Source organism: Passer montanus, unplaced genomic scaffold (genome assembly GCF_014805655.1).
Source record: "Passer montanus isolate IOZ18808 unplaced genomic scaffold, ASM1480565v1 scaffold41, whole genome shotgun sequence".
Lineage (NCBI taxonomy): Eukaryota > Metazoa > Chordata > Aves > Passeriformes > Passeridae > Passer > Passer montanus.
This window is the reverse complement of record NW_024368930.1, coordinates 7084660-7107831: the sequence shown is the minus strand read 5'-3', so window position 1 is coordinate 7107831 and position 23172 is coordinate 7084660. Positions and strand designations below refer to the sequence as shown.

General features: G+C 62.0%; 2 protein-coding genes across 2 annotated transcripts; both read right to left on the bottom strand.

Moving 5' to 3' along the window:
* Positions 1-139: 139 nt before the first annotated feature.
* ANGPT4 (angiopoietin 4) lies at positions 140-9490 on the bottom strand. Its single transcript, XM_039719490.1, has 9 exons — positions 8872-9490; positions 4455-4610; positions 4153-4274; positions 3623-3855; positions 3048-3163; positions 2552-2653; positions 2309-2475; positions 1432-1562; positions 140-1345 (listed from the first exon to the last, which is right to left on the bottom strand). Exons 1-9 carry the CDS (start codon positions 9175-9177, stop codon positions 1185-1187), a joined length of 1494 nt encoding a protein of 497 aa, XP_039575424.1. The 5' UTR covers positions 9178-9490; the 3' UTR covers positions 140-1184.
* Positions 9491-10337: 847 nt separating this feature from the next.
* Positions 10338-19212, bottom strand: RSPO4 (R-spondin 4). Its single transcript, XM_039719522.1, has 6 exons — positions 19128-19212; positions 18233-18623; positions 15201-15389; positions 14821-14964; positions 14554-14739; positions 10338-11632 (listed from the first exon to the last, which is right to left on the bottom strand). Exons 2-6 carry the CDS (start codon positions 18309-18311, stop codon positions 11559-11561), a joined length of 672 nt encoding a protein of 223 aa, XP_039575456.1. The 5' UTR covers positions 18312-18623; positions 19128-19212; the 3' UTR covers positions 10338-11558.
* Between the last annotated feature and the right edge of the window lie 3960 nt (positions 19213-23172).

Sequence of the window (23172 nt, the reverse complement as noted above, 5' to 3'; positions counted from 1 at the left end):
TATTCCAGGGAGGAGGGACAGCCGGGGAAATGTCCATCACCCTCACCCTCTGCGCTGAGATTCCCCACGGGTGCCCCACGAGCAGGCAGGAGCTGCAGGCAGCCAGCCAGGACAGAAGGAAAACCGGCAGCACCGCCCCCCGTTTTTTCCATTTTTTAATTATTCCCCACTGATGAGCATCTTCTGGAAGCGCCAACAGCGTCACGTGCTTTAATCAGCGTTAATTAGCGGGTGCCTCGGGACAGTGATGAGGGCAGGCAGCAGGAGCCCCCCGCTGCTGCGTGCACAGCCGGTGTCGGTGCCAGCACCCACCACCTCCCAGCCCCTGTAACCCACAGCCCCCTCCCCACCCAGGAGCCCCCAGCCCCTTCCTGCCCGTCCTGGGGCCCTGCCAGCCCCTGCCACTGCAGTGTCTGCTCCCAGCAAGCGCCTTCCAGAACTGGGCCACTGGCCATCCCAGGACTGGTCCCCATGGAGGTCCCCAAGGACACCCCCTGCTCTTCCTGTCCTCTCTGAGAGCTGGAGAAACCCAGCTCCATCCCGTGAGGGGAAGTGCCTGTCCTCATGGCACTGTCCCCATAGATGGGGACAGTGGCTCGGGCCATGCTTAAGGGGACAGCCTGTGGCCCTCTGCATGGCTGTGTCTGGACAAAAGGGGAAGGAGGGACACCACCAGCCCCCATGCTTATCAGGATTCCTGTCCCAGCCAGCTCCTCTAATCCTGCAGGAAAGTGGGATGGTGGGGGATTTACAGTATCCAGAACCAGTGAAAAGGCAAAGCCCCCATCATGTCTGGGGTCCCTCTGAATGCACATGGTCTCAGAGGTTCTCAGAGCCCCATCACCAGGGGGGTCTTGGAGCTCTGTCCCCAAGACAAAACCCCGAGGCCCAGCAGAAATTTGGGGAGAGAAGCTGAGGTGAGATCAGGGGGTTTCCATATGCTGGAGCCCACTTTGGCACGTCTGGCTTTGTCCCACTCCTGCAGCTCCTGCAGTGCCCTTCACCCCTGCCCACAGCTCCTCCAGCATGCCCGTGGTGACACTGCAGACTTCTGAAAAACGGGATAAACGAGAGTAAAAAAATAAACTCATGGCAAAGTTTCCCTGCAGCAGCTGGGGCATCTTAGCCGCCCCAACCATCCCTTGTCCCGGACTTGTCCCAGTGCTGGCACTGCCGTGGGCACGTCAGAAGCTGCTGGGTCGGATCATCATGCGGGTGCCCTTCAGGGAGTAGCTGGGCCCCTGGAAGTGGTGCCAGCGGATGCCGTTGAGCTTGCGGATGTTGTTCCGGGCCGGGTAGTAGATGCCATTCAGGTTGGAGAGGCCACAGGCATCGAACCACCATCCTGTGGGAAGGGAGCAGGGCAGGGAGGTGGCGTGGCAGGCTGGCACCCGTGGGTGCTGCGTGGGGGCGTCCCCCTGCTCCACTCACCTCCCGAGAGCATCTGGGCACACTTGCAGAGGCAGTTGTCGTTGTCGGCGTCACGGGTGCTGAACTGGGTGCCCTGCAGTGCCAGGCCACTCTGCTGCCCAGCCGTGCCACTGTAGTCCTGCAGGGACAGCCTGTGCCCAGGGAACACAGCCACTGTCACTGCCGGCTGCCAGGGGGGCACAGAGCCCCCAGCGCTGCTCAGGGGCTGCCAGGAGCTGAACGCAGCACAGGGGGATGTGGGCAGAGCTCCTGCAGTTCCAGCTTGGCATCGTGTCCTTGGCCCCCAAGAGTGGGGTTGTGGTATGCTGGGGCAGAGAGGACCCCAGGTCTCCTCTGGTCCTTTTGCTGGGGTCAGCTCGGTGCATGCATGGGATGGATGGTGCAGGGCATGTCTGGGGTCTGGTTCCACCCCCAGCCCAGCTGCTTTCCACCCTCCTGCCCATGGCCAGGAGTACATGGTCATGGCAAGCTGAGCATTAGGGGCACAGCATCCCTTCGTGGACATGGACAGCCTGGGGAAGCCCAACACCCCTGGGAATGCCTGGTGGCCACAGCTGTGTCACCTCCCTTGCCCAAACAAAGAGCCTCAGTGCAAGTGCCCATGTTCCCACTGGGATGGCAAATCCCACTGCCTTGATGCAATTTTAGACATTAAAAATCTACTTCTCAGAAGCCCAGGGAAAGATGAAAGTGTCACAGCAATGTGCCTGGCACCTGGCACCATAACTACACCAGGACAACTCAGTGAAGCTGATCACCCCAGGTGATCTGGGACACCCCCCCAGCCCTTCCCCCTGGGCACTGCTGCCCACAGGGCTTGGGGACACTCAGATTTGGGGAGTTGGGGGTGGCTGTTCCCACAGCGCCTCTCCCCTACCTGTAGAACTGCCGCTCGCTGCCCAGCTGGAATTTCCCGTAGTGGGCAAACACCTGGCCGCCCTCCCAGTCCTGCAGCTCCACCCGCAGGGCGTAGGGCCCCCGGCTGGTCAGCAGGTGCACGGCCTCATTCCCCAGCCAGTACTCCCCCGACGCGTCCCCGAAGCCCTGTGGAGCAGCAGGGTGGGTGTTCAGGGTGCCCGGGGTGCCCCCAGGGTGTCCCCCTGCCCGGCCAGGCACACACCTGCTTGTACTCCCTCCAGCCCCTCTGGAAGCTGAGGCTGCCGTTGGCACGCAGCTGGATGATGGTCCAGCCCCCTCCATCCGTCTCCATGTCACAGAATGCCTGCAAGGGCAGCGAGGGACACCTGAGGGTGGCTCGGAGCCAGCTGCACCCCTGCCAGGCTGGGCAGCTCAGCGTGGGAGCTCTGTGGGTGCCAGAGCTGGCTGAGGGGCTGCTGAGGGTGTGCTGTGCCCGTGCCCGGCTGAGGGGTCTGTCCTCCCCCCATGGCTGTGGACAGGGGCTGGGGCCTGGTGTGTATAAGTCAGGGTGACTAAAATCAGATTTATGCCCTCATTTGGAAGGTTGTGCCAGCCCTGCTTTCATCCCCAAGGCTGGGTGGGGTGGGGAAACTGCCCTGGGATGTGCCAGGCAACAGGGATCTGGTGTGGGGCTGGTGTGCACTGGGTGGGCGACACTCCAGGGTGTGGCAGGGAAGCCCTCTCTGGACTGTGCTCACCTTTTTGGGCTCGCTGAGGTTGGCAATGTGCAGGGTGTAGATGCCACTGGCATGGATGCCTGCCCGGTGCACCTCAGCACAGTCCTGGAATTGCTGCTCCTGCCCAGGTGACATGGCTGTGGCAGAAGGGATAGTGAGAAGGCAGAAACCGTGATGGCCCTGCAGCCCTGCCACGCTTTGCTGCTCTTCCCTCTCCCTTTGTGCTCACAGATTATTTTTTATCTTCTGTGCCATCTCCTGAGGGCTGAGCAGGGCAGCTGTGCCACCAGGGCTGCTGCCAGCCTCACCCCTGGGGTTTGCCATGGCTGGGAATGGCATCAGGCTGTGGACCCACCCCTTGGGGCTCCGAGCTGCTCCCTGGCTGCAATGAGTGGATCATTTTCTAGTGGAAGGATGCTGGAATGAGATGAGCTTTAAGATCCCTTCCAACCCAAACCATTCCACGATGGAATGATTGTACGATTTTTGAGGTGAAGTCACTCAAGCTGAGCAGACCACAGGGGGCACCCTGGCACGCTCCTGGGGGGACAAGGAGCTTTCCCACTGCCCCCTCTCTGCCCGCACACCCCGCTCACCTCTGCCCTGCGAGACGAGGCGCACCAGGCTCTGGACAGACTGGAGGAGCTGGAGCTGCTGGCGCTGCAGCAGGCTGGTGTTGGCACTGGCAGCCAGCAGCGTCTTCTCCATCTCCTCGATGGTGCCGCTCTGCCGGCTCAGCAGCCGCTGCAGCTTCTCCTTCTCCGAGTGGGCCCCCGCCAGCTCCGCCCGCTGCTTCGTTTCCATCTCCAGCACCCGCACCTCCAGGATGCTGGGGGTGGGATGCAGCGGTGATGGGGTGGCAGAGCGGTCCCAGCGTGTCTGCAGGGACCCATTGCTGTCCCCATCCCCTGCTGCGCCCCCTGAATTGTGCCCTCACTTCTGGGATGTGCCCAGCCAAGGGAACCCAAAGCCCAGTGGCCGTGCCGGGGCTGTGCAACCCCCCAGGGATCACAGACAGCACGTGGAGGGGCTCAAGCCCCCTCAAAGTGCAGGGTGAGGTGGTAGAGACCAGCCTCCCTGTGGGGTCCAAGGCTTGTGGGGGTCCCTGAGCCTCCCCAGCCCCTACTTGTTTCTGTTCTGCAGCTTGTGGATCTCATTGGTCTGCAGCAGCAGCTGCTTCTCCAGCTTGGTGGTGGACAGGGAATTCTCCTGGAGCTGCATCTCGATGCGCCACGTCTGATTCAGCACCTGCCTCGGGAGCAGAGGGGAGCCTTGGATCAGCAGCCAGGGCCACGCCACACCCCAGCTGTCACCGGCACACAGCCCCGGCACCTCCACCACTGCTGCATTAAACCCCGTGTCACTCAGGGCATCGCTTTCATCTGCAGACAATCCGTGCCACCCACCGTGGGGACACCCGTGCCGTACCTGGGCCTCCACGTCGGTGAGCTTGCGGCTCTGCTCGGCGCTGCGGTTCAGCAGGGAGCTGCCCATCTCCAGCATGCTGGCGGTCTGGTTCTGCACCGCCGTCTGCTGCAGCTCCGCCATCTCCGGCTTCACGCTGCTCTGGATGTAGCTCTCCAGCTGTGCAGGGAAGTGAGGGTGCAGGGGGTCATTTGGGTTCTATCTCAGCATCCCAGCTGAGCCTGGCACCGCTGGGCACAGCCCTGTGTCTCCACAAGGCTTGACCCACCTCGGGGCCCTTGAAATCTTATCAGAGGACAGAGCGAGCTGAGCTGCTGCAGGGGAGGCTCCTCAAGCACCGGCTGCCAAGATTCCTGGGCTGTGGCACCAGCTGGGGCCTGGCATGGGCGTCTGTGTGCCCAGGTGTGCTGGCGAGCTGGGGCTGATGCCCAGCCAGGGTTGCCTGTGCCAAGCAGCCAGGCAGGGAGTGACTGGCACGGGCATCGGCATCAGCTGCCAGCCCCCAACCACCGGGGATGTGGAGGGTGAGGGGACACCGTCAGCAGGGAAGGTGGGTGTCCGGCACCCGGGGGGAGCTCGGGGCTGGGAAGAAGGCGGCTGCGAGCACAGCTCGGACACAGCTGAGATGACGCTTCCGCTTTCCCAGCCCGCGGGGGAGCCGCCTTTCCCAAAGGCTTTGCTATTTCTGGCAGCCCCGCCATGAGGTTCCCATTCAGCCCCTCCCCAGGGCGATGGCCTCGGTGCGGGCACGGTCCCTCGGCGGGGCCACGGGGAGCGGAAGGGGCCAGGCTGCCGCCCACGCTGGGAACCAGCCCCTGAGAGCAGCAGGGACGGGGGCTGCCAGCTCCCCGCACCCTGCAGAGGCTGCTTCCCTGCTTGCCCAGACCCTGCTCGCTGCCTGAGCTCCCCAGCGGGGCCGGCAGAGCCCCACATCCCCCCGCATCTTGTGGGGTCGTGGAGCAGCATCAGTAGGGCTGGGATGCTGCTCTCCGGGCAGCGTGGACAGCGGGCAGTGGTGCCGGGCTGTTCTGCACCGTGGTGGGCACGCAGTGCTGCAGGGATGCTTGGCACGCCGGCAGGCAGGCAGCAGTGCCGGGATGTTTGGCACCACGGAATACCGGAATGTTCAGCACCACGGCAGGCAGCAGTGCCGGGATGTTTGGCACCACGGAATACCGGAATGTTCAGCACCACGGCAGTGTTGGGATACTCAGCGTGGGAGTGGGGCCGGCAGTGGGCCAGGGCACAGGGCTCTGCACTTGTCTGGCATGAGGAAATCTCACTGTTCCCTCCTCCTCCGCACCAGGCAGTGGCAAAACCATCACCCCACTGTGAGCACCCATGTGGGGCAGGAGGGACTCGGGGCAGGACGGTCCCAGGGCTGGCCAGCCCAGCCAGCACTGCCTGCACCCGTTTCCCTGGGGATTTTCCCTCGCAGGAACATGCTCTCAGGGAGGAAGCAGGGAAAGGTCGGAAAGCCGCGTCTGGAAAACATTTCCCTGAGCTGAGGGATTGCTGGAGAGTTTCCCTTTAACCACGTCGTTAATCTTGTTGCTTCACAGGGCTTGGGGAGGCCTTTTCTCCCTCTCAATCTTGCTTCTTTTTTTTTTTTTTTAAATAAACATATCTGCGAGCTGAGGGCAGAACATACCCACAGAAAAGGTCAAGCTGGCACGGGGAAGGCTGAGAGCCCTGGAGATGGAGCCCTGGATCCTGGCCCCAGCAGCTCCCTGGGAGCTGGAGTGGGGCACAGTGTCCCCAGGCATGTCTGGCATAGGGGACACAAGTGGGGCAGGCTCTGAGCCAAGGACAGAGAATCTGGGATCCCCACTCCTTAATCTTGTGGGTGCTGATGTGAGCTGGGCTCTCCTGACCTCAGAGACTCATTTCTGCACCACAAGGGCAGAGCTGCTGCGGGAAGAGCCCTGGTGCTGTTTGGGTCACCTCAAAACATCACCAAGGAGCAGGAGCAAACTCAGCCACTGGCTGTCCCCATGCTGGGATCCCACTGCCCACAGCTGGATCATCCTGTGCTGCCTTTTTGCAGCCACATCCCTCCCCTATGCCCCAGTTCCTGTCCCGCTCTGGCATTTCTAAACATTTCACAAGCGCCGGTTCAGGAATCCTTGAGTCACAGGTGGGTGGAAAACCCTTCACCTGCTCCCCACACCACTGCACACATCCCCACGTGAGCAGCACCAGCCCCTGTGCCTCAGGCACCTCAGGGCTGCCAAAACGCCACTGCCCCACTGGAGACCCCATCCCACCCCACGTCCCCCCCTAGACCCAGCGGCACTGTCAAGCGTTTGTGTTTGAACTAAAATTAATTCCTCCTGAGACAGGAGCAGCTGATGTGTCCTTGTGTGCTGGGTCCTGGCCATGGCCCCACCGAGGGTGCTGGGTGGGGAGGGTGGGCCAGCCCCCAGTGCCATGGATGGGGCTCCTGGGGGAGGCCAGTGCTGGGGATGCCTGCGGGGACCGGGGGAACCTGCTGGGTACCAGGGGACCTCCCCAAACCTGCAGGGCTCCCCGTGCCAGGGCAGAGCAGACGGGGATGCAACGTTGTTTACGATCTGTCCCTGAACCCAATGCCTCTTTTGAGCCCTCATTTGTTTGTTCAGGGCTGGAGCCTGACCAAAACAAGCGTTCTTGGGCAGCTCTGCTGAAATTTGGGAAGCTAAGGAACAACAGCAAAAAACATAGCTGCAAGCTGCCTCTAAAAGGAGAGAGCCATGCTGCAGGATGGGATGGGATGGGATGGGATGGGATGGGATGGGATGGGATGGGACCTGCAGGATGGGATGGGATGGGATGGGATGGGATGGGATGGGATGGGATGGGATGGGATGGGATGGGATGGGATGGAATTGTTGTGATGGGATGGATGGATAGAACAGGATGGGGAAGGAATGGGGCACTGGCTGCCCAGTGCTCCACTGCCCCGTGCTCCTTGGGGCTGTGGTGAGGGGCACTGCTGCCCACAGCTGCCCAGATGTGCAGTCCCACTTTGCCTGTGGCTGTCTCTCTGGACAGGGCCATGTGCACCTGTGGTGGGACCCTGATCCCTTGCCTTGCTTGGCCCTACAAAGGCTGCCCTCATCCCGAGAGCTGGCCTGGGCACACAGGGCACAAAGACACCAGGGCACAGGGACACCAAGGCAGAGAGCTGAGGGCACAGGGACCCCAGGGCACAGGGACCCCAGGCTCGTGTGCACCCAGCAGACCCAGCAGGTTCCACAGTGACAGAGATTCGGTGCCACCAGGCAGGTTGTCACTGGCCCTGCTGATCCCCCTGCAGCAGCCTGGGCTGGCTGCCAGCAGAGCCACGGTTCAGCATTTTCCCAGCTCTTGAGGAATTTGTTCTCTAGGATGGCTGAGGGGACAAGGGAGAATGTCCTGCATGTCCCTGCTGCCTGCACTGTCCCCCACAGCCAGGGTGGCTCCCCAGGCAGCATGGCTGGCACAGGCCATCCCTAGGATCCCCACTCAGTGTGTTGGCCCCATCCTGATCCCTGAGTGCTGCAGGGGCTCGGCACGGGGACATCACCCAGGAAACGGGACAGGCACACAGGTCCCACTGCAGCCTGGTGGCACACCACAGGACAGGCACGTGGCTCTGCTGGGTCAGTGACAGCTGGGGACAAGCCGCTTCCCCTCGTACCAGTGCAGGTACCCAGCGTTCCTGGCACGGGCTGGGGGGTTCAGGGCCCCCAGGGATGTGTCCCTTGGGATGAGCTATTCCTGGGTCTGACGCAGGCGGCCACACTCAGCTGGTGGGGGCTCCAGGAAGGAAATGCTGCTTCCTGCCTCAGGCATTGGGGACGGGGCGAGCCATGGGGGGCTGGGGGTGGCAACCCTGTGGGTGCACAGCCCCTCTGGTCTGGCACCCCACTGCTCCCACACAAAGTCTCACCAAGTGCTGGGAGCTTCTGCAAAGCCTGTAGGAGGGAAAATGATGAAGCTGGAGAGATTTTGGTGGCCCCTGCCCTTGGGACCCTCTCCCTACCACTGGCCAAACCCCTTCCCAGTCTCCTCGCCCAGAACTTGGAATGCTGCTCCCCAAGGGATGCTTGGCACGGCTAACCCACGAGGACCACGAGGAGCCCCATGGCAAGGATGGGCAGGGAATACAGCCTCAGTGGGGAGTGCTGTGGGTGAGTGACCTGCAGCACGCATCCCCTCCACCCCCTCCATGCAGGCAGTGCTTGATGCCAGCTGCACACCTGCACAGGAAAGCTGACCTGGACGCTCAGGTGGGCACAGGCCCCAATGAGCTGTGCCACAGGCGTGCACACCTGCACAGGAAAGCTGACCTGGACGCTCAGGTGGGCACAGTGCCCGAGCTGTGCCACAGGCATGCTGCATGAGTGGGTGCTGCACACACATCCCTGCCCACACCACCCTCCATTCTACCCCCTACCTTCAGCAGCCACTGCGTGCTGTTCTCCAGGATCCTCTCCAGGTGCCGCAGGCGCTGGGCAGCCCCGTGCCCGGCGGTGCCGGCCGGCGAGTCCCTCTGGAGCAGCACGCTGGCGGGGCCGGGGGCGGCGGGGCAGGGCAGGGGCTCGGCCTCGGGCAGCACGAAGGTGTAGCTGCAGCGGCCGTGCTGCACGCGGTGGTAGCGCCGGCGGCCGCCGCCCTCCAGAGCCCGGCGCTGGGCTCCGGCCGCGCACAGAGCCGTCGTGGCACAGGTCAGGGCCACGAGGCCGAGGCTGAGCGCCCGCATGGCGCGGGGGTCCCCGCGGGGCCGGGGGGCGGCGGGGATGCGCCCGCAGCCCGCTCCGGGCCGGGATGGCTCAGTGGGCGCTCGCCGCCGCCTCCGACCGCGGCGATTTCGGCATTTCCTCCCTCTGAGCCGGCGCTGGCCGCCCCGGCCTTTTATCGCCAGCCCTCGCAGGGGGAGAGGGGAGGAAAAAAAAAAAAAAAGAAAAACAAAGGAAAAAAATCTGTTTAAAAACAATACTTCTATCTTTTTTCTTTCCTCTGGGTCCACTGCGGGGAGATCAAGTTTCACACGTGATCTATAAATGTCTCTCTCTCTCTCACACACACACACACACACACACACACACACACACACTCACAGTCGCACACGCAGCCCCGTCCCTCCCCCGGGCGCTCTCTGCACAACTCACGGCACGTCCCGGCGTGGGCAGCACCGAGCCCTCCCAGCCCTGCACCCCGCGAGTGCCCGCTCAGCAGCCGCTGGACCCAGCACAGCCGCACCCACCCCGGGCAGCCCCGCTCCCGCCCGGGTCCCGCAGTTCGGAATGCCAGCGGCAGCCGGGCCCGCAGTTCGCCGCTCTGGCCGCGGGATGAGCCCGCGGGGAGCAGGAGGAGGGAGAGCCGTGACCCCGGCAGGGCTTGGCAGGACACAGCCAGGCTGTGCATGGGCTCTGCGTGCCCCGAGTCCAGGCCGGGCTCTGTCGGGGGCTGGTGACTCCCACCAGAGCTGGGGACACCTCTGGCAGCCCGTGGGCTGGGATGGGATCCAGGCTGTGTCCCCAGGAGCAGACAATCCCGGTGGTGGGGACAGGCTGCCAAGGGGATGTCCAAGCATCTTAGCAGAGGGGGATTTTCTCCAACGCCCAGGAAAAACCCCTGGTGGTTCCCAGTCCTGCGGAATGGCAGTCCCAGTGTCACACTTTCCGCTCGCCCCACTGCTGGCTCAGGAAAGGAGTGATGCTCATTAAAACTTGAAATCAAATCTCTCCCCAGTGACCCCGTGCTGGGGGGCAGGGCAGGGTGTCCCCCCACAGGGACCCAAGCTGCAGAGCTGTGGAACACGGGATTGCACCGTGGCCACGGCCAGCATCCCAAACCCCTCCGGCAGCAGCTCGTGGGAATGGGGAAAACAGGGACGCAGGAGCAATGCCGGGGGTTTAATCCGTTTATTTGCCATGAAGCGATCGGAGGAGATGCTCTGGCAGCTTTGTGCCGGCTCCGGGGCTGCCGGCTCGGTGCTGACACCCAGCGCTGCCGTCCTGAAGGGTCTGTGCAGCCCCCGCGGCCAGCCCGGCCTCAGGGCGGGGACGGGGCGCTGCACCCCGGCAACCCCCGAAGGCAGAGCTGCCTGCGGCTGGACAGCGATTTAAGCGCACACAAGGGATGTATCCCGAGAGAGCCCTCTGTGCTGGGACACACAGCGCGGCAGGGAGGGACAGACTGGCACGGCCGGGCTCAGCACCCCACGGTCACACCCTGGTGAGGGCTGGGAGGGGTTTGCAGCGCTGCTTCCATCACATCCCAGTTTGGGGACCAGGACACAGCAGCATCCCCTGCCTGGGCTTGCACTCACACTGTGCCTGTCCCTGTCATAGAAAAAACACAGTAGCCCCAAATTCCTGTGCCCACATCCAGCTGGGAGAGAAGCTCTTTGAGCCTCTCTGTGAGCGTGAGGATGGCAGGATTTGGTCTGTGAGGGTGCTGAGTGCTGGGCTGGCATGATCCCAAGAAGGGTTTGTTGTGGAGGTCCAGCTGCCCCCCGAGCCCCAGGGGAGCAGGATTTAGCCCTTGGTTGTGCCAGTGGGGATACTGAGCTCCAGGCTGGGCTGCTGTGAGCAATGGCACTGTCCCCATTGGGGTCCCAACCCCAGGGGTCCTGCTGCTTCCCATGCCTGTGGCTGAGGATGGGGGACACTGTCCAGCACCTGGAGCAGCTCAGTGCTGCACTGTGCTCCCCAGCACTCCCATAAAATCAGGACTCTGTGGAGCCAGGGCATCTCCCAGCCCTGGGGAACACCATCCAGGCAGGCATCAGCTTCATTAGCAGGGTCCAACCCCGGTCTAACCCCATCCCACCCGTCTGGAGGAAGGGATGGAGCATGCTAGGGGAGAGGGAAGACCAGAGGAATAAAGGAGCCACCCCCTCCCCAAGCCCTAGGGCTTTGCTTTGGACACTGCAAATTAGAATTTCTGAAAAGGAAATGTTTTACAGGCCATAAATTGTCTCAAAAGAAAAGGGGGATGGGGGGGCAGAGAAAATTGTGCAATTTTTTTTTTTTTTTCTCTCTGGATGGAAAAACAGGGGTGATGTGGCTGGAACACCGTGGCAGGAGCAGGCTGGGAGCTGCTGCCACGGTGCCCCAGCTCCCGTGCTGGTGCCCGCTAGGTGCCCGTGTGCCTTTCTGTCTTCGGCTTCTTCTGTCGCTTTTTGCCTTTATTTTTGGGTTCGGTTTTCTCTGCAACAGAAAAAGGAGAAGGAAAGGAGCTCACTCGTTGGCCAGGCACCATGACCTGACCTGAGCCCCATCCATGGGATGCTGATCCCATATCCTCCTTCAAGGTTTAGTGCTGGACCCAGTTTCTGATTTTGGGGACCCCAGAGCCCTCTCCCAGGTGTGAATCAGCAGTGTGGGTCTGTGGGGGGTCTGGGTGTGCTGATGGCATGGGCACAGGGACACAGGTGTGTTGTCCCCACATCTCCTATGGCTGGGCTCTCAGTCCTGGTACCCCAAAATCCCCAGGAATGGGGTGGGGCAGCTCAACCCAAGCAGAAGCTGCCTGGAGAAACCCCACTTCTCTCTGAGTGAGGACTGTGGGTGCTGGAGAGGGGCAGGGGCTGCACCAACACCCCAAAGCCATGGCACAGCCGTGCTCAGCTCTGCTGTGATGTGGGAACCTGCCCTCCACCGTGGGACCCACGGGAGGATTTGGGCATGCTGGGGAGCAAGGTGGCTTTGGGGTGCACCCTTGCACAGGTGCTAATTCTCTCTCCCTGTGGCTGCCTCCACATGTGGATGGTCCCCATCCCCGTGGCACAACCAGCGTGCTGGTGGAGCCTGGCTGTGTCCCAGCTCAACCCACTGCCAGCTTTGCAGGGCCAGGCTGTTGGGACCCAAACCTTTGCCCACCCTGAGAAGCTGCCACACACCCTGCAGCTGGACGAGGTGTTGGTGCTGAGACACCAAAGAAAGAGGGTTCAGGATAAACCCTGTTGTGCCATGGCTCCGCTGGGAGGGGATCCAAGCTGTGGATCAGAATGGTTGCCCCAAAAACGGGGCACTTTGTGGGTCCTTGCCCCCGGTGCCCACTCCAGTTAGTGTCACATGGGGGGGGTTCAGTGCTGAGAGGGGCACAAGGGACCATGACTGTCCCTGGTGCTGCGTGTGCCAGCACTGTTGTCCCCAGTCCCTTCTGAGGACTCCAGTTCTTGTCCTGGCTGGCTCTGAAGCCCTGTTTCTCGGCTCTGATCTCCAGACAGTTGCCACCCACAAAGGAGAGGGCACGGCACGCACGCCAAGCGTCTGGAGAGCGGGACAGACACCCAAGGCAGATTTACAGCAGCGCGAGGGGTTTGTGCCACGGCCAAGCGCGGCGGCTTTTCCCTTCCAGCCGCCTGGATGGCTCAGAAGTGGTGGCACAAATCTCTCATCACACGGTCGGGTTCGGCCGCCTGCCCTGGCTCGCCTGGGCTGGGGGTGCCTCAGATGCATCAAGTGAACTCCTCGTCCTCCTCCAGCATCTGGATCCCATAACCCAGCACTTGGCCAGGCGGGCAGGAGCCTGGGAGCGAGGGCAGACACACGCAGGGACTCCAAACAGCCTGCCCAGGAGTGGGGGACATGGAGGGGCTGCTCTCCCCTGAGGGGGTTGCTTGGGGGGCACTCATGGGATTCCTTCTGCTGGGCAGGGGACAGAGCTGTCTCTGAAGCTGATCCCAGGTAGCAGCCTCAAGAACAGAGTCCTGCCAGTCCCTGAGCCCACCACCGTAGCCTCACAGCTTCCAGCTTGCAGGAGCACAGGCAGAGGCAAAAGGCCAAGCACTTTTTTGAAGTGCCAGTGCCTCCCCAGTAGCTTCACAAGATGAGGTGTCCCTGAGACACAGGACAGCAGTCCCTGCCAGTGGGACCCACTGTGTGCCAGGCAGGGCACGGTGCTCCAGGACACAGTGCTCCGGAGCAGCCTGTCCTCCCACACTAAATTTCTTCCATCAAACTATCACCAGCTCTGCGGGTCTGGAGCTGCCACACACCAGCAGGGAGGAGAACATCCTCAAAATCGAAGCCACCTGGCACCCCAAAGACGTGAGCTGGGACCTGGGTGGGGAAAGGAAGCAGCTCCTCTGCACTGTCAGCAGGAAAATATTACTTATGATTGATGCTGCTGGGATGCAACCTCTCTCCTGGCTCCGTGGCCCTCGCCCAGCACGCACGTCCTCTGCTGCTGCCCCCCTTCATCCTTTTTCTCTCCCCCCTCACAGTCCTGTCCTCTGATCCCCGCCACGCTGGCGGTGCCGGCTCGTCCCGCGGCGCAGCGATCCCGCAGCCCCGAACCGCAACCCTCGCTGGCTCAGATCTGCTGCCAGGCACTCCACATCGGTATCTCATGCATCCCCCCTGCTGCCAGTTATTAAGTGGAGATTTATTAGGGTAGCTTCAGTCCAGACGCCTGCATCCAAAAATGACATCAGCCACGTCCTGGTTCCCATGGCCAGCCCTGCACCCGCGCACGCACCGCCCGGACAGACCCTGCAGCGGCTCTGGCGTGTGAAAGGTGGGGAGATCCCCGAGCCAGGGAGCCCCCAGCCTGGGAATGAGGTGGGGGGAAGTGCAGGAGCATGAGTGAATATCTGGCCAGATGAGCCATGGACGGGCACTGTGCCCTGGGGTGTCTCCCAAAACCTTGGCTATCAGAAATCCCCTGGGTGATGCCCTCCTGCTCTATGAGTGTTCCAGCTTTTAGGGAGCTCAGAGGTTTTTGCAGGAACCTCCCCTGTGTGTCTCAACCCTCCTTACCCACAGCTGCAGCACAGAAAGCCTCCCTTCACGTCGTGGCAGGATGGGAGCTGGAGCTCGGCAGCCTCATCCCACCACGGCGGTTCGTGCCAGTGCCCAGCCCAGCCCAGTCCGGCATGGAAGGGGACACCGGCTCGTCCCAGGCAGTCTCGGGGACTGCCAGGTGGGAGCAGCCAGCCCTAGGGCTGCTCAGCACATGTTCCTGAGATGACGGCTTTACCCAGAGTTTCAAAATGCTTGGGGGATGACAGCACGGTCCGCCGGCCACTGCCAGACCCCCGCTGCCACCGTCCTCCTGCAGCGCCCCTCGGGCTCACTTTGCAGGGCCGCGGAGCTGTCCCCAGCCCCGGCGGCGCGGTGCTCACCTCCCGGGCAGTGCTTCTTCATGCGGCACCTCCTGGTCTCCAGCAGCGCGGGGCAGGCAGTGCCCTCCTCCCGGGCAACCTCCGGCGCCTCCCGCACCCGCGTCTCCACACCCCACCTGCAGCCGCAGGTCCGGCTCTCGTGGGTACAGGCGCTCCACTCGCTCCAGGGGCCCGGCTCGCACGTCTCTGCAGCGACAGGGACAGGATTGGTGACCCTCGGAGCCAGGCACGTCCCCGGGACGGCGGGCACGGGTGGGTGCTGCTTACCTTGGCACTCGCGGGTGCCGGGCTGTGCCGCGGTGCCGGGGGGGCACTGCCGGAAACACTGGCCCTTGTACAAGTAAAACTTGTCCTTGCACTTCATGCAGAAGTCTCTGCTGAAGCAGCTCTCGCAGCTGGGCGACCTGCACTCTGCCGGGAGGGACGGCCGGTCAGCGGGACCCAAAACCCACCGGGGACCAAACCCTGCGGGGTCCAGGCTGTGGCTCTGGCCAAGGGAAAAGGGGACGAAGCCCCCCCAAGCCGGCCGGCCCTGGATCCAGCGCCGCCAGGAACGCTGTGGGAAATGAAGCCATCGCCCTTCCCGCAGCGCTGGGACCCGCAGGGTGCCGAGGGGAGCAGGGAGCAGGAGCAGGGGGAACCCGTACTTGTGCATCTGTTGACCTCCAGTCCCCGCACGCCGAAGTAGCCTGGGGGACACGTGTGGACGCACATCCCGTACTGGCGGATGCCGTCCCTCCAGATCAGCAGGAAGAGCCGGTGGTGGCAGGTGATGCAGCCGTTGTCCTCCGAGCACAGGACGCAGCCCGTGCAGTTTTCCAGCAGGCCAGCACTCGCTGCGGGGACAAATGAGGAGAGGGGCTGTGACACAGGTGCTGAGTGCGGCCCCAGCCCCGTGGCAGCCCCTCTCTGACACACCAGGGGACAGCGCTGTCCTGTCTCCCTGCAAGTGCCACCCCACCTCTCTCTGCTCCTCAAATCCCCACCTGTGACCACGCTGCAGCCAAGGGACACATGGAGCCATGGTTCCCAGCTTGGCCAGCACTGATGGCCTCCACCCCTCCAAGACCCACACTGAGGGTTTGCCCCACGCCTGCACTGCCCACGGGTGACAGAGACACACCCCAAGCCAGCCTTGCCCATCCCGTGGGAAGTGCAACAACCACGGGGTCAGCGGTGGAAATGTGATCTGACCTGGATTAATCAGTTGATGCCTCTCAAGTGTCAGAGGACAAAAGGGCATTTTGGATGCACTCAAGAGGAGCTGAGAAAAGAATCTGTCTGTTTGCTCAAGAGCCTCTGCTGCCTGCCTGGCTGCCTGCGCTGCACTCCCAGGCTGTGGGAGAGTGACTGACCCTGAGGTGGGTGACCTCTGTTCCCAGGGACAAGGACAGGGTGCCAACATCCACCAGGCCACACAAACACCACCAACTGCTCCTGCTCTCCGAGCCCACAGAAAAAGCACAAAAGGGGGCACTGAACTTCTGCATGCAAGCATCCAGTGCCTTCACCATGCCCCTTTGTTGGGAGCTGTCTGCTTGGCTCTGGCACCACAGCCTGAGCAGCAGTGACAGTGCCACAAGCCTGGTACAGCATGCTCAGGACGTGGGCTCTATAGAACCATAGGATCACAGAATGGTTTGGGTTGGAAGAGACCTTCAAGATCACCTCAAGCCTCCCACCATGGGCAGGGACACCTTCCACTAAGGGTGCTACAAGCCTGAGCCACCTGCTGGGTGCTGCCTGGCACAGACAGACTCAGCCCCGGGAGCAATGCCTGGCACTGGCCCCTCTGGCCCCAGACGCTGCACCAGAGGGGTCTCATGCCTGTGGGGCTGGGGCAGAGGTGCTGGGAAGCCGGGGGGATGCTGGCAGAGGATTCTGTCAGACGATGATGGTGGGCGGTGCCTCGCAGCCCCCGCTGGTCCCTGGCACGAGCCAGTGCTGTGGTGCCATGCAGTTGTCCCCAAGCTGGCTCATCCCAGTCCCTTCTCTGGGACGGCAGCAGGGCCAGGAGCCCTCATTAGAGCCGCGTCTGCTGGGAGCGCTAACGAAGCACCTTGGATCCATTAAGTTGTTATGGTCTCCGTTACATATTTACCAAACGCTGACAACATTTGTGTTCCTGGCTGCAGCTGGAGTGGCTTCCCTGGAGACCCGTGGATTTACGAGCCTCTTTCCCTTCCCTAATTCTTTTTGATATTTAGGGGTTTTTTTTTTGCTGCTCTCCTTCCACCTCCAGCCAGGGCAAAGAAGGTGGGGAGCCCTGGATGGGCTCCAGGGCCTCCTTCCTCTCACTGGCTTCGGAAATAATCCCATGGTATGGAGCTGGGAGAAGTGGGGAGCCCTCCTCCACTCCACAGTGCTGCTGGCATGGCACACACGTCTCTGCCACCAAGAGTGACCCTGGCAGCCACCACAGAGAGCAACAGAATGTGGCTCACTCCTAAACCTTGGGCTTGAGGATTAGGAACGAGAGGTGGGTTCATCTCCTCCTGTCCAGTGGTGATGGCAGAGTGCAGGGCTGAGCTGGGATGGGCACTGGGCATGGGCCACAGTGGGTACCTGAAGACATGGGTGTGACATCCCCCATCTCTGCCCACCCTATGCCAGTCCTGCTGGGAACCATGGGTCCCTGGGGCACTGGACTGCCCAGACCAGAGCTCCAGTGGCAGTAGGGAGGCTGTGGGTGCTGCAGCATCCTCTGTGGCTCCTGGACCCTGTGCTGGCTTTTCTGTGTGGGTTATCCCAGGGTATATAACGTGTCTGGGCTGTGAAGCCACAGCCAGACCCCCAGGCTGCCAAGACCTGAGGCCTTGGGAGCACTGAGTTACCCAGCACCAAGCAGTGGTAGCTGGAGCCCCTCTTGGTGCTTGGCTGTTTCCCATCAGGGGTGTTTTGGCCACCAGCCTGGCCACCCACATCATCACCCACACCTACTGCCTCCGCATGCCTTTAACATGGAACAGCTTCAAAGAAGCTCTCCAGGCTCCAGCCCTGAGAGCCTGGTCCTGGCAGGTCCTGCCCCTAGCCTGGCACTCCTGGCATTCCTGGCACAGGGCTGAGAAGCAGCCCTGGACCCACTCCACACAGCCAGCTGGCACTGCCTGGCACTGCCCAGCGAGGGGACACGAGCCAGTGCCCAAGGGAGGGGGCACAGCCCCAGCACACCCTGCCCTTGCCCAGGCACGGAGCAGGGGCTCAGCTGGTGCCTCTTCCTGGGGAAAGGATGGGGCAGGGCACAGGCAGTGCCTGCTGTGGCTCTGAGCATCCTTCCAGGACGTTTTACTCCTAAGGCACTTAGGAGAAAGGAAATATCAGAAGATGAGCCCATTTTGTGCTATCCCCACTGTGTCTGGCTCTGCTGGGGTTGGCAGAGCTGGTCCCAGTGCCAGCCAGTGTCCCTCATGTCCTGCCAGCCCCAAAGGCAGGGCTGGCACCGGGCAGGCAGGGCTCTGCATCTTCCACACTGCCAAGCCAGCCCCGTGCCACGCACCCAGAGGGGGCACAGAGGGTCCCCAAAGGGGCTCAGGGTGAGGGGCTGGGGGTTTGCTGGTTGCTGGCACCTCCAGCCCCGGTTCACAACTCCTTCCTGCTCCGTGCAGGCAGGACAGGCAGCCTGGTGTCCCAAAGCCACCCCGCACACCCGAGCAGGACGAGCCCACCCTGCACACTGTACCTTGCTTCTTCCACCGGTTCTGCGTGAGCATTTCCATGGAGCTGATGAATAACAGCAACATGAATATTATCCACTGCATCTGGGCAGGAGTGGTGTCGGACAGGGAAGAAATCAAATCATCCAAGCGGCTGGTGGGCTCGGCTCCTGCCAGAGCCGGTGAGGGGTGGTGGGAGGGCGACGAGCGGCTCCGGGCTCACACCATCCCACCGAGCTTCGGACGCACAGCCACACTTCAGGGCAGCTTCAGCCGGCGGCGGTGGGGCAGGCTGGGGCTGTCAGGCCCGGGGAGTGCTCATGGTGCCGGGGAAGTGCCGGCTGCTCCAGGGAGCTCTGCCTTTATAGTCAGTGTCAGCCCCCTCTCCTCACCCTCCCTTTCAAAATAATAATAATCCTAAAAAAAAAATAAAAAAAATCCCCAGCAGCAACAAAGCGACTGGCAAACGCCCTGGCTGGATCCCCCCGGAGCACTCCAGCCACCACCTCGGCTGGGAACCGTCCCGCCGTCCCGCCGCGGTCCGACTGTCCCGCTGCCATCCCAGCGCCGGGGTCACAGCGAAGCCCCCTGCGATTTTGGGGGGGTGGAGCCAGGAGGGTGACGCTGCCTGCGCCGGCCCCCCCAGCTCAGCCCCCCCAGCTCAGCCCCCCAGCTCAGCCCCCCCAGCTCAGCTCCCCCAGCTCAGCTCCCCCAGCTCAGCTCCCCCAGCTCAGCCCCCCGGCTCAGCCCCCCGGCTCAGCCCCCGGGCAGGGCAGGGCTGAGCCCCCCGGGCAGGGCTGAGCCCCCCGGTCGCCGGGAGCCGTGGCGGGTCTCCGGCAGCTCCGGCGGCGGCTGCGGGTCTGCCCCGGCTGTCCCCAGGGTTGCAGCTGACTCTGATTTTCCGAGCGCTTCTTAACTCACCTCCCTCCGAGCTGCGGGAGCGAAGCTGAGCCGAGCCGAGCTGTGCCAAGCTGTTCCAAGCCAAGACGAGCTCAGTGCGCTGTTCTGGGCTCCCATGAGGCTGTCCACACCCCTTGTCCCACGCTGTGCTCCCCAAATCCCACCCTAGGGGCTGTGCTTGAGGTGGGGCGCAGGGCAGGAGGGGGACACCTCACTCGCCAGGTACCCAGGTGACCCACGGGCACAGGTCCCCATCGTGGGAGCCCCACGTGCTCGTCCCGTTGTCCCAACCCTGTGCCACAGCTTGGTGACCTCCCAGCCGGGGCTCCGGGGCCACTGGCCACCAGTGACAGCGCCAGTGACAGCACATTCCCTCCTGTCATCACCACATGCAAACCAGCACACGGTGCTCCTCTCCTCTCCCCAGAGGGGCACAGAGAGACTTTCGGGGCACACAGGACCCCCCTGAGCACCCCGGGGCAGATCAGCATCCACCTGCTCATCCCAGCGAGCTGCAGGGCTCCTTTCCACCCGGGATGCTCTGGGTGTGCATTGCCTGGGAGGGAGGAATGGGCTGGGGTGTGAGAACAGCAAACCCATGGCACCGGAGGGGAGCAGCCAGGGGGCTGCAGTGGACGTGTCCATCGGTGTCCTGGGTGTCCAGCCATGCCTGGGACAGCACATTGGGTTTAAGCTTCTCTTTGCCCCTCGAATTTCTCCCTCCTGTTTCCCTTCTCTCCCCCAGCCCCCTGAGCCTCTCTCCCCACCTCTCCCATCCGGCACTGCTGCGTTTCATTCCTGAAGGGTTAATGATCAGACAACAAAGGAGCCATTTCAGACCCCTTTGGCCTCACTGTAGGAAACCAGGAGTAATAGCTGAGGAAACCAGGAGTAATAATGGTTAGGATCACTTTAGGGTTTGGTTTTTTTTTTTCTAATTATGAAATAAATTGAAAAATTACACATAAAATGCATAAATTGCAGCATCTGGCTCAGACGAAATTTCCATAAACAACCAAACCTGCAGCATGGCATCACCACCAGGAGTCTGCAGGGGCTGGGGCCCATGTGGACATGGGCATGCTGCTGCCATCCCAGCACAGAAGAATAGAGATATGGCAATGGCTTTGGGGATCTCTGAGTGTCTCCAAACCCTGGCTGCAGGCAGCTGCATCGGTGTGGATGCAGTGACTGGGATGGGACGTGGATGCCACAGGGCAAGGAGGTTCCACAAGTCCTGTTGGGTGCCAGCACAGCTGCCCTGGAGCCCACAGGGAATTTCCTTGTCCAGAGCTGGAAGGCAAACACTGGGCAAGGGCCAGGGAAGCACCTCATTCCAGGTCACACTCCCTGGCTACTGGCACGGGTGAGCGGATGTTGGCACAAGCCCTGACAGGGTGACCCCTCGCAGGAGGACGCACTAATTAGCCAGCTCTCATTAGTGCTGGATCCTGGGGGCACCACGTGGCCATCGCTCAGCCCATGCCCAGCTGTTTGGGATCACGGGGCATTTGCCAAGGGCGGCACAGCCGCTGTCCCCATGCCCCTGCTGCTGTGCCAGCTATCCCTGCGAGAGCAGAGAAATCCACACGTTTCCCTTAATTTGTGTATTTATGACAAATCCTGCTGCCGGCGGGAGGAGAGGCGGTGTCTGCTGTTCAACTGGGCACCTGGCAACCCTCTGTTGTGCTGGGAGGGGTCTGGGGGGCGGCGGGAGGGGGAAGCCCAGCCGATGGTGCCAGGGCAGCGCCCGCGGTGACTCAGGGGTGATGTCGGCGAGAAGCGAGGCTGAGCCGCGGGTGCCGCTGGCAGCTCCCGGCTCCTCACGCAGCCCCGCTCCACGCCAGCACAGAGGGAATGAAATGTTCCTCCTCCGTCTTCCAAAGCAGAAGGGAGAAAGTGTCCAGAAAGATAATTTGGAAAGTTTGTTTGACACTTGAGCACACTTTCATCTTCGGAAAAATCTTGGTGACCTTCCAAAGCTGCACCGCCTGCTTCCCGGCACGGCAGGCGCCCCAGGGCACACGCCCGTGGCACCATCCCAGGGGCTGCTCTCGGGATGCTCAGGGCTCTGGAGGGGACGGTGCGGTCCCGCCGGGCCCGCAGGTCAGCAGGGATGCGGGCACAGAGGTGGGGACAGGGATGTGGGCACAGGGATGCGGGCACAGGGATGGGGGCACAGGGATGCAGGTGCACGGATGCTCCTAGCAAAGGTAATAAAGCAAAAATTGAATGTCTGGAGACAGGAAGGGGCAGGGGGATGGAGGAGCCCCTGGGCGAGGGCGGGGTTTTCTCCACAGGTGCCATGAGCTCCCAGCAGCCGCGAGGGCTGCGAGGGATTTTCCCCAGTGCGTCCCGGGCGATGAATGTGGGTTTGATCAGGGGAGGGTTTGAGCGGATGGTAGTGGATAAGGAAGAAAAATATTTGGCATTCCTCTCCCATCATAACAAGCCCAGATGCTTGGACGGTGGCAGCCCACTTCCCACAGGAATGGAAAGTCACAGCTGCTCTCGCGCCAGTTCGGCAGAGGCCCTCTCCCTGCTCTTAGGAAAAGCCAGCTCCACCTCTCGCTGCACCGCAGCCCTCGCTGGCATCCCGTGACACGGCTCCCTCCATCACCCGGTCCCTGGGGGTGGCACTGCCCATTTGGAGCAGGGAGATGTGCTGGGAAAGGCCAAGTATCAGATTTACTGCTGCTCTGGCTGGTGCTCCTTGCCACATGCCAACACGTTGGGAATACCTGGATTAGCACAGCCCTGCAAGGGAGGAGTGCTCTGGGGAGGCTGATGCCGTGGGAAGCATTAATGGGAAGCAGCTCCTGTCTGGTCAGAGCTGGTGGGAGCAACTCCAGCCCCAACTCACCACCTCCCATGCCAGCACAGAGCCAGCGAGGCCCCTCAATGCTGGGGTGCCATCAGCTCTCCCAGATGAGAAGGAAGGTGTGAAGGTGGCTGATTTTAGTGTTGACTTTGCCAAGTGCAGCCTGCAGCACGCTCATGGCACATTTGCTCACCCCTCCTCCTCCTCTTCCTCCTTTTCCTTCTCCTTTTCCTCCGTCTCCTCCTCATGCCACACTTCAGCCATTGCTGGGTTTGTGCCACCCGCCATTCCTGCTGTTCTCAGGGAATGTGGCATCCCAAGAGGCTCAAGATTTGCCATAAATCACATCCTTCATCCCAGAGCGGGCTTTGGAGCTCCACATCTCTCCTTGGCTCCTCTGGCTTGCTCCAGTCCTGGACGCCAGCGTGGCTGCACAGCCTACAAGTGCTCCAGCTGCCAAAACAGGAGCAAAACCCAAAGAGGGAATTGGCATCAAGTGGCACTGAAGGCCAAGGGGCAGCAAGAGTAGGAGAGAGAGCTGGGAGGAAAGGGAAGACAAGCAGTGAGATGAGAGGGAAGGCTTGGTGTCGAAACTGAATTCCTGGTCCATGTCAGCAGAGCAGATTTCCAGTGTTTATTTTATCTCTTTAGCTGAGCCCCTTTGAGGCAGAATATATTAAATGGCCTGACTTTATATAATGGAAATAATTGAAACAATACTGCCGCTTCCAGCGGCAACGTGCCGTGATTTCAGCCAAGAGTGGCCAGCCTCCTCGAGGTGGTGGGGACAGCCGCCGCCGCCGCCGCTGGCGCTCGTTCGCTGGTGATTGCTGACACATGTCAGCGTCGCCTTCCAATTTCCGTACAGCTGCGGGAGCGGGGAGAACACCCGGCGGCTGGCGCGGGTGGGCTCCGCGCCGGCCAGCACCGACGGGCGCGGGGACGGAAGGACGGCGTCCCCACGGCCGGATCTCCGCTCTGCGGGGCTGGGGTGGCGGCACGGCTGGGGTTTCCCAAGGGGAGGTGGTGTTGGGGCAGCGCTCTCAGGTAGCCAGGTGAGGCTGGTGGAATGGGGAGAAGCTTGGGAGGATGGAGGGTGTGAGGGTGTGCTTGCTCGCGGCGTGAACGGTTGAACTGGGAGCTCGATATTCACTGGAGAAGGTGAAAGGAGGAGGTGAACATGAAGGCCAGGGGTTGTTGAAGGTTTTATGGGTTTTATCCAACTCTGCCCCAGCAGTGCGTGAT